We start from the raw sequence: 10,130 nt of genomic DNA, 5'->3' as shown, positions 1-10,130 counted from the left end.
GATATTAGAATTAAAATATTTGGATATCCGATCCGATCCGAAACAATAATTTTCTAGTATAATTTCGTGAAAATACAATTTTATCTCATACAACAACTTAATTAAAGTTTAAAATATTAGAGAAATATATAAGTGATACTTAAATTTTATGTCTATAACATTGGAGTGACAATACTAAAGAAAATCATAATGTGAGACGATGAATATGATCGTGTTTCAAACTTAATTTTAAAGTAAATTCCAAAATATGGATATCCGAAACATTTGATTTGAATATGGATATCTAACTTTAGGAATTTCTAATATAGATATCCGATCCAAACTCATACTTTAAATCAGATATGTGATTCGTGCTCTGCCCTAGACAAGGGGGAATGACTTTAGGATAAAGTTGCAGAGGTGGACTTGGCCACTTTGTTAGCCTCACCAAACTTTACTCATTAAAAACAAACATAATAAATAAGCAATAAAAAAAATGGATTAGTACAAATGCACAATGATACAAAATGATGAAGTCCATATTTTCGTGCCAAAATCTGTAAGGTTGTCCATTGCTTTTCAAGACTGTTGGGACACCCTGCGCCAAAAGTTAAAGGCAAAGCAAACACACAACACAAGCAGTAGACTTTGTTTTGGATAATCAAAATGTTTTTAAGAAATGATTAGCAAGCAAAGGGGACATAATAAATCAAACCCTTCAAATCACTAATAATAAATCAACAACATGCCTAATCAAATCTCTAACTATAAAGGGTACACTCTAAATCATGTCTTGGATCTCAAAATTGACCATTCAATATAAATTCGGCTCATACCGGCTCAAAACGGGGTCGCAACGGCCGCTCATATTCGGAATCATGACCCGGCCTCCAAAAAAAATCTACTCTAATACAAAATTATGAATATGCAAGTCACCAAAATTTGTACTTGTAAAAAATCTTCTGATTGTCAGCATTGTCCAGTTGAATATTGATCGGATTGCTGATGTACAGTTTGAGTCGAGTTAAGATCGTTGCGTTAGAGGGTCAGCGACTAAATTACATAATTTACACCTGATAAGAAAGATGGGCATTAGGAAAAGTTAAAGGGATGGACATATCTGATGTTAACAGGTACTAAAGCAAAATAAGAGAAGTATAGGACTGACTAACCTTTTTCGATATGCGAGCTATGAAATGTCTGAATCATTCTATGGGAAAAAACTGGGATTGTTTAAAGCTCTTCCCGCCTGTAAATGGGGACCGGAATAAAGTTGTTAACGGAAATGCGGTTAAAACTGTCATATCACTGATCAACGTCCTAATCTCGTTCGCTTAGTCAGATAAATTCAGTCACCGTAGTTTTAAAAATCTATACAAAGCGATTGGAATGCGGTTTTACAGTCAATGCTCTAAGTTGGTTAAAAAAAGGAAAACGGATAAAAAAAAAGAGGTAGAATGGGAATGGCCGAAACATGCTTCAGAAATAATGTGAAATATGAAGTCTACAAAACAAATAGTACTAACATGGAACAAATGATTACAAGGAATCTTACCAGTAGAGCACACTGAACGGTGTCGGAGAAGTGCCTGAGTTGATCATTCTGTGTTAAGAGTAAACTAATCCACAGTTAATAAACTAATGGAAACAAATCAGCATGTATCTTCTTGTATCTTAAGGAATGCACATGCACATGCACATGCACATGCACATGAAAACTTCAAAGAGGAAGAGAGAGTACTTGAAGATGTAATCCCACGATCCGGTTTTCAGAAAAAGCAGAGTTCAGTGTAACCCTGTGAGTAGGGCAAGAGATCAGCGACTTCAATCTTAGCACTAGAGCAGCTCATACTTCTCCTAAACCGGACAGGGATGGACTCCACCTCTGCCCAAAATATACTGTACACCGGCCTGTGATCGGAAAATCTCGACTCAGCTCGGACATACGACAACTGGTGGAGTCCTCTACCGTGCCACAAAATCCTGTCACACCTGCATAAGCATTCAACAAAAAATCAGAATGTTACATCACATCTGAAACATGTTCCTCCATGTATTTATATTGTCCCGATTTGTCTTTGCTTGTCAAACGGAGTCGATTTTGACTGTTATTTTCTCCCATAAAATAGTTGTTTTAATTAATCACACAGTTTTTAACATTGTATCTCCACATATATTTGGAGATTTGGAGAAATTACTTGTCAAAAATGATATTGGTTCACCACCAAAATCATATTAGAAATAGACGAGAATTTCATCTCATTTATGTTGCTTGTCAAGCACTTGCTAGCATTAGATTTTGTTTCTAACATCTTTTTATCTCCATGTTGCATTCAATTGTACACATTGTTCCCTAAATGGCAAAATAGGTAAACAAATATCCCAAACATTTTGTTGACCTGAACTTACCACGCAGGAGTCCTTCGTTTTTCCTTCGGATGCATATCATCCCCGGAATATCTGTCCGAGTTGTGAGAATACTTATAAGTTGGTGGGAAGTATATGTTTCCCTCGTTCCAACCAGAAAATACATGTCCTTTTCTCTGTTCACTCCGAAGCTACAAACGAAAACAAAACAAAACAAAAATTAACATAGGGGAAAAAAACTCAGACTCCAACTGTGATGACAACCTGAAAAACAACAGATTAAGATCAGACTACAGTGTACATAGAAGAGTTCTTTTGGGAAGCTACAAACCTGATCCTTCTCCAACAAAGCCCGCCAATTTTGCATCTCAACGAGTGCTCTAACTGAGCGATAAGGGATAGTCATGCGGTAGTTCAGATCTCCCAGCCAAATGACTCGACTGTGGCAAAATTATAAATGTTTCAAGATTAATACGGAGTATTACTGAATTAGACTCCTTGCTATTAGGAAGGGGTGCATTAAAAATGTCAAAACAATTATCTACGCTTGATAAAAGATCTTACTCATGCTCAACGATTGTTTCAGGGGATTTCTCGTCGCCTGTGTTACTGATACGTGGAAATCTTGTCTTCTTAAGGATCTCCATTACATCAGCATTTCTACGCAGCTCATCACCCTCTTTTTGCCCGGAAGTTAAATGGGTACATACAAAACAAAAGCTGGTCTGATGTAATAACATGCTGACTGCAATAGAACCCTACAGAATAAAGATCAAATCATCACTTCACTTGCCACAATTCTCATGTTTCACAATCAAAAGATACTCATATCTCGGTTTATTGACTGAAATATAGGGCCTACATATTAAAACACAAAGGTAATCAATCACCGTTCGAGCAGGCTGTCACAAGAATTAGTACCTTATTTCCAAGGTATCCCATAAGTCCTCTACCAACACAAGAGACTTTCACATTGCGTACATGCTCCCTCAAATCTTTTCTAACCCATACAGTGAGATATACCCCTACCATTTGCTTACTCACGATTAAGCAGTATCTTGATTGCTTTGGCTGTTTGTGACAAATGTCGCTCTGAGTGGACCCACTACACGACATTGGCGAAAATAGCATTGTACTAGGTGACTCATCTGGATAGAAATCTTCTTCCGATGAACCCCATCTGGAAAAGTCACTCGGTCTATAATCACTCGGCCTATAATCACTCGCCCGACAATCACTGCGCCTGTAGTCACTGGGCCGACAATCACTGCGCCTGTAGTCACTGGGCCGACAATCACTGGGCCTGTAGTCACTGGGCCGACAATCACTGGGCCTGCAGTCACTGGGCCTGTAGTTACTGGGCCTATTACCAAATATAACCCGGTCACACACGCTGTAACGTCTATCAAGTTGTGGGTGTGGGGACAAAGGTTCATTAACCATTTGACCACTACCCGTGACCTGAAAAGACTTTCGATGAAAGAATGATGCATCCTTGTATCGGTTAGACCCTTCAAAATCAGCATTCATTTCCACAATTGGTTTAGGGGCAGATGATGGGGTATGATTGCCACTACTTGCACAAATGCCAGGGCGATTGTTTAATGTCTTTCTTATCAGAGATATCCATTTCTTAGCGGGACCATTATCCTCCGACCCTAATATATTACTTGGATTCAAGGGCACAATTTCCTGAAATCTGAGATAACAACCAGGATTCAGGCTATCTTGCTACAGTTGACATTCAGCTATCATATTAATAAATGTTGCAATCACCCTTAAAAACAAGAAAGCTTACCCAAGCACATAAATATCGGTAGCCGGTGAAGCATGAAGCCAATCATCAAGGTTCATGTTACTTGGTGGACATTTTCCACCCACATTCCATGTTGCTACAAACACACTACATTCAATTGAATAAACATAAGAATTAAAAACAAGATATCATTACAATTCAAGTACAAATCTAACAAAAAGCAGCTAACTTTACCTATGATTTTGGACATCTATAATTCTTGGGTGCTCAAGATATTCTCCGCCTTGCCGTAACCCATCATTGTTGATGTGAAAACTCTCTTTATGATCAAGAACATCAGGAATTTTAAATTTTGTGAGCAAAGAAGCATCTCTTTGATAATTTACTACTCCATACGTCATAATCATTCGTTTAACTTTGATTAAAATACCCCTCATAGGTAATTAAAAATAAATAAATGATTGAGACGGTGTGAGTATCGGAAGATTCAAAAAACTTGTGTAATACGATTAACATTGCACCTGTTTTGCTTTTCTTGATATTACTTGGCTCTCTCTCAGAGAATCTACTCCTCCATTCAACTTCCCCTAATTAAATTAGCATAATACAATTTTTAAACACTTAAATAACACATTTAAGAGTATACCCAACAGAAATAACAACCAAAAACAGCCAAAAAAACAGGATTTGGGCAAATAAGACAAAATTCAAGGAATTTAATTTGCAACAATTAATGATTTTCTTGGTGATTTAGCACTAAATTAGAGGCTAATTTGCAATTAAATGAAATGGGTACATGAAAAAGTTAAATTACAATAAAAGCAAAGGCACACATACCTCCAAAAGCAAGCTCATTAGCATGATAATCCTCAGCTTCACTCTTACTTTTTGCATTAAACCATTTTCTGATCAATGATTTTGACCATGAAAGCTTCACAAACACACAAGTAAAATAAAAATTAAAGAATTGTTAGTCATTTCCTCATTAATCATCAATTCCTACGCGGAGTCAGGATTTGCACTTAGGGAGCGATTGAGCGAACAAATAATAGCATAATGTAAACTCGAAAAATATTCAAAAGTTTTATTGTTATCCGAACAAGCGCCCCTACTAACCCTCTAACTCCACGGAGTATGAATTTGCAAAAATATGAAAGGGGAATAATATTGCTAATAGTAATTCATAAAAAAACATACCTTGTTTTTCTTGGGTTCTTCATATCTCATTGTTGATTGTTTCACCACCCCTTCATACAGTTTAATGTGCAATTGCGACCACCCGACTCTTTCGCAAAATACCCGTTGTCGAAAAAGCGATATTACAAAATTTGGCACGCTCGGTGAGACGTAGTAAATGAAATATGACAAATGTATATAAACTGTGGCACGCTTAGTGGGACGTGAAAGCACTTAAGAATGGGGCATAAATCATGAGATTCTATATTATTCTATCATTCATAAATGTGAAGAAGTCACAATTCACAAGGCAAAAAATCAATGATTCCACTATGGAATAATATTGCACAAATGTTTAGGGTATTTTATTTTGAGCAAAAATGAGAGGGAGATTATTAAGGCTTAAATGAAGAGAAACAAAAAAGGGGAAACAAATGGTATTTGACTATTTGTATTGGAGATATAAAGCAAAAGAAAGAGGGAGAAAAAAAAAGGGATTGTTTTTAACAACAAAGCATTTTGAATAGAATAAAGTGTATTAGAGGAGGACAGATTTGTGTGGGTTTTTTTGTTACAATTAAACATGTTTTTATGGAAATGATTCTTAAACTCGATTTTAGGGAAAAAGCAATTCCCTATCTAGTAAGGGGTCATTTGATTCATTACTTAGGAATGGAATGGATTGGAATGAGAAATCATAAGAGTATGGGGTTCCAATTCCATACCTTCCAAAACATGTTTGGTTCATTAAAAAAATAAACATGAAGGAATGAAGTTTGAATCCATGGGAAGGAGGTGCGTATGAGATTCCAAGGGGTTGGGGTAGAATGAGAATCCATCAAGATTCTAACTCCATTCCAAAATACACCAACCAAACATTAGAATGACTAGAATTCATTCTATTCCATTCCAAACCTCCCAACCAAACACCCCCTAAAAGAAATAAGCATTTTGACTCCTCTACAATAATTGGGTAGCATTACAACTCAAAAGAAATAAGCATTTTGAAAATGGTTTTTTCTAAAATGTGCCCTAAAGGCACGTGATAAGATAATTTAAATGAAAAGCTTGACAATAAATATCATGGGAAATTGAAATATTTACAAACTTTTTTAAATTCCAGTATTTACACAATTGTCAAACTTTCCATTTAAATTATCTTATCATGTGCCCTTAGGGCACATTTTAGAAAAACTCGATTGAAAAAATTCCAGGCAAAGTGTACCGACACAAATATGGGAATAAATGTTTCTTTCATTAAACAAATATTTTCCTTAAAATAATAGTTTTTTTTTATCAAACTATAATAGCTTCAATAAATTCTAAATTATACTCTTTTAATTAAATTAAAATAAAGGGAAATTCTCACTTGTACCCCTTTGGTATGAGCTAATCTCACTTGTACCCTACTTTTCAGAAAAGCTCATTTGTACCAATTCATGGACTATACAACCAATTGTATATGTTGTACGGTGTAGAACCTGAGCTTTGTGTCAAAGTATCCGAGCTTTATATTAAAGAATATGAACTTTCTTAGAAAGCATTGAGTTCATTCATTTCACATTAAAAACATAAAATTTAAATTAGCTCAGAAAGAATACACGTAAGCTCGGATTCTTATACTTGGTTGTACCATGTTTATGGTACAACTGGATGTATAATCCTATTTATGCATTTGTATCCCCCAACTTCCTAGTTATTCTCACATATTCCCTTAAGTATAGTAAATAATGAATATTGAAGATGAAGTGTGGTAACTGGTAAAGGGGTAAAAGATGAATGTTGAAGATAAAGCAAAGTCGTATAAAAATGAATTTGGAGGGAAAAATGATGTTTGTTGGAGAGAAAACAAATATTTCAATTAAAGTATCATATTGTTTACGTAGCCCTTGACATCTTACGTAAGGATATATACTTAACACTTCTTTCCCGCTTCATAATGACAAGCGAGAATTCACTTAACGTCTTAGTTGTTGGTGCTTAGTATTATGATGTTGGAGTGTGGACTTTCCTTAAAAGTAAGGGTACAAGTGAGACTAGTCTATACTTGAGGAGTATAAGTGAGAATAACTAGTAAATTGAAGGATATAAGTGGGGTTTCTTAAAAAGTAGGAGTACAAGTGAGATTAGCTCATAGCAGAGGGGTACAAGTGAAAATTTCCCTAAAATAAAATAGGTATCAAATTATAAACTACAAATACCTAAATCTTTCATTTGTCTATCAACAAAAGAATGATTTGATGCATACATACTTTACAAAACTAAAAACTAAAAACGGTTATTACTAATTTTGCGACAAAAAAGGAATTCGTTATAATAATTTGATATAAAATGAATTCATTCACTTTGAGGTATAAAAGTAACACATTAAAATTTAAAATTTTATATGTACCACGCTTTATTGCAGCGGGATCTAAACTAGTTAATAGATTATACCACGAGTTGTATGATTTAGAATCCGAGCTCTATACTAAGTTTTTTTAGTTTTGTTTTAAAGAATCTGATTCATACTGTAAAGCTTCTGAATTCACACACTTAAACATAAAAAAAAAAAAAAAAAAAAAAAAAAAAAAACTTTTGTAAAGCTCGGAAAAATTATACATAAGCTCGAATAAGTGAGAAAAAGGATTACGCATCTGAGGTAGTACCTCAGACCTTATAGTTTTTGAGCATATACACATTTTTTTTAGCTTATTACCATTTATAAATATAGTTTTTGAGCAATATTATATTTTTTTAGTGTAATGTTTTAGTAAATGTGTTCAAAAATTTTATACTAAAGCAGAACTCAAAAATTTTAAAATAAAACTCAGAAAATAAACAATAAGAGGTACTACCTCAAATATATAGTCTATGAACTGCGAATAAGTGTATAGTAGTTATACGATACTTAGTATACAACTGGAGGTATGGTAATATTTGTGGAAAAGGGCGAGGATGTCACCATAGGCGTAGTCAGAAATGTTTAAGCGTGGGATCAGTTTTAAGTTAATTTTTATTCGTTTCTATTATTATGGGGTCTTGCAGACATAAAATTTTCAAATCACACGAATTTTAACGATGAAAAACGTCAATTGTCGGAAAGTTTTCGGAAAGTATGTGGCTACGCCACTGGGTGTCATCGTCCGGTACTTTTAGCCGGTACATGAAGCGTACTATTGCGTTACCTTTTTTAGGTTTAAATGAGCACCTATATCGCTGATAAGAATCGAACCCTTATGCTTACAATTGGAGTAAAAAACACGCATAGCATTTGAGCCAACTCATATTTTGTACTATTGCGTTATGTGAGTATGTGAGTTTAAGGGTCAAATGTTAGTTATGTCACAACCCCCGCGGTTATACAATCATATAAACACGTAAATGCAGCAAAAAAATGTGTAGATTTACAACTTTTATTGAACCAAAAGCTGCAGAGTTCCATTAAAAAAGAAAACTTGACAAAGAATAGTTTGATGAAATCAAAAAGTTAGAACGAGTTTAAACCAAGTAGCCAAACATAACCAAGAGACGAGTTTTATACACAAGGGATCCCAATCTCTCAAAATACCCCCATAGCAAGTCCAAAATACGAGCTAGAGGTGATTAAATATGAGCTTGAGTCAGATATGGGTCGGGTTCACGTTAAATTTTTGGCCCACAGACAAGTGGGATATCTGGTTTGGGACATGTTAGTGGACGGGATCTTTGTATTTTTTCTAAAGGACCTTGTCCGTATCCGCTTATTTAGCTGGTGGGATGGGTCGGGTTCAATGAACGGGACGACTCATGAACAGCTCTAATACGAGCTAAGCTACATCATGTAAGGCAACACTCGTTAGCTGTAACACCCCCGCCCAAACGTTAGACTGGAAGCGGTTATTCACAGTAGCTTGTCACTAGCTTACAGAACAACAAGAGCCTTTTTCAGCGCCTTTTAGCCTCACTCCTGTGCATTCTAGGAATCTTTCAAGGAGGTCACACATTCTAAGATTACTCTCTAGCAAACAGGCTTAACTGAAAGTTCTTATCATGGCCTTCAAGAAAAGAAAGTGCACTTTTTTTATATGGATAATACGATACTTTCAATCCCTTAAAACATTAGTCATTTAATCTTATCAATAAATCTCTTCAATATGATACCTCACGTGAAGATCCTTTTCAGCTAACATGGGTATTACAAGATATTTGTCGTCTAGAGTCATAGGTATTACGGTATATAAAATAAAGATTATTTGATAAAAGTAAGAAACTCGGAACTCCATTAATGGAGGTTGGAGCTTAGCTCTCAAACACACAACAAAATAAAAGAGATTTTTATTCACTGATAATTAATGTCAGATATTTACATTGCTATTTATATACAAAGTAGTTAGCTATACAAGGTAGTTTGTTAGCTGTACATTAGCTGGACATGAGCTGGCATGAGCTGTCATGTAACTAATTCAGTTATGCTGATGTCATATCCTCAACATCCCCTCCTCAAGTGGGACTTGGGGAAGACTCTATAAGTCCCAACTTGGATACCAAATGGAAATGTTGCTGCTCTCCCAAGGCCTTGGTAAAAATATCAGCAGTTTGTGAATGAGTAGAAATATGTGCAATCTGAATGAGCCCCTCCTATATCCTCTCACGAATGTAATGGCAGTCAAGTTTGAGATGTTTGGTTCTCTCGTGGAAGACAGGGTTAGCTGCTATATGCTGGGCAGCTTTGTTATCACAATGAAGTGTGATAGGCAAGGGGATTGAAACATGTAGTTCCTGAAGTAATTCATTGATCCAGACCAATTCACTTGAAGTTTGGCTCATACTGCGATATTCTGATTCAGCTGATGACTTGCTCACGGTGGCCTGTTTCTTGGTCTTCCAAGAG

At 35.4% G+C, this 10,130-nt stretch overlaps 1 protein-coding gene across 3 annotated transcripts; it reads right to left on the bottom strand.

The window, feature by feature from the left end:
* Positions 1-626: 626 nt before the first annotated feature.
* LOC141642318 (type IV inositol polyphosphate 5-phosphatase 7-like) lies at positions 627-5,863 on the bottom strand. 3 transcript variants are annotated; one of them, XM_074451094.1, is made up of 13 exons: positions 5,300-5,863; positions 4,940-5,033; positions 4,624-4,689; positions 4,337-4,421; positions 4,145-4,249; positions 3,268-4,045; positions 2,911-3,104; positions 2,678-2,786; positions 2,389-2,537; positions 1,721-1,971; positions 1,535-1,582; positions 1,152-1,228; positions 627-1,052 (listed from the first exon to the last, which is right to left on the bottom strand). In XM_074451094.1, the coding sequence occupies exons 1-10, from the start codon at positions 5,327-5,329 to the stop codon at positions 1,749-1,751; spliced, it is 1,833 nt and encodes a 610-aa protein (XP_074307195.1). In that variant the 5' UTR covers positions 5,330-5,863; the 3' UTR covers positions 627-1,052; positions 1,152-1,228; positions 1,535-1,582; positions 1,721-1,748. The 3 variants fall into 3 exon arrangements, with proteins under 3 accessions (XP_074307195.1, XP_074307196.1, XP_074307197.1); XM_074451095.1 differs by having other exon boundaries at positions 1,535-1,598; positions 5,300-5,853; XM_074451096.1 differs by lacking the exons at positions 627-1,052; positions 1,152-1,228; positions 1,535-1,582 and having other exon boundaries at positions 1,836-1,971; positions 2,389-2,439; positions 5,300-5,853.
* Positions 5,864-10,130: the final 4,267 nt, after the last annotated feature.

The sequence above is a fragment of the Silene latifolia genome, chromosome 2 (genome assembly GCF_048544455.1).
Source record: "Silene latifolia isolate original U9 population chromosome 2, ASM4854445v1, whole genome shotgun sequence".
Classification (NCBI taxonomy): domain Eukaryota; kingdom Viridiplantae; phylum Streptophyta; class Magnoliopsida; order Caryophyllales; family Caryophyllaceae; genus Silene; species Silene latifolia.
Note: the sequence above shows the minus strand (reverse complement) of the source record. Positions and strands in the feature narration are given on the sequence as shown.

What these genes read in the sequence shown, in the direction of transcription:
- LOC141642318 (XM_074451094.1), bottom strand. Translation starts at nt 5,329, where the DNA reads ATGAGATATGAAGAACCCAAGAAAAACAAG. An exon ending in AAGAACCCAAGAAAAACAAG is followed by an intron (nt 5,034 to 5,299) that starts GTATGTTTTTTT and finishes GTGTTTGTGAAG; the next exon opens with CTTTCATGGTCAAAATCATT. An exon ending in TGGGATACCTTGGAAATAAG is followed by an intron (nt 3,105 to 3,267) that starts GTACTAATTCTT and finishes TTTATTCTGTAG; the next exon opens with GGTTCTATTGCAGTCAGCAT.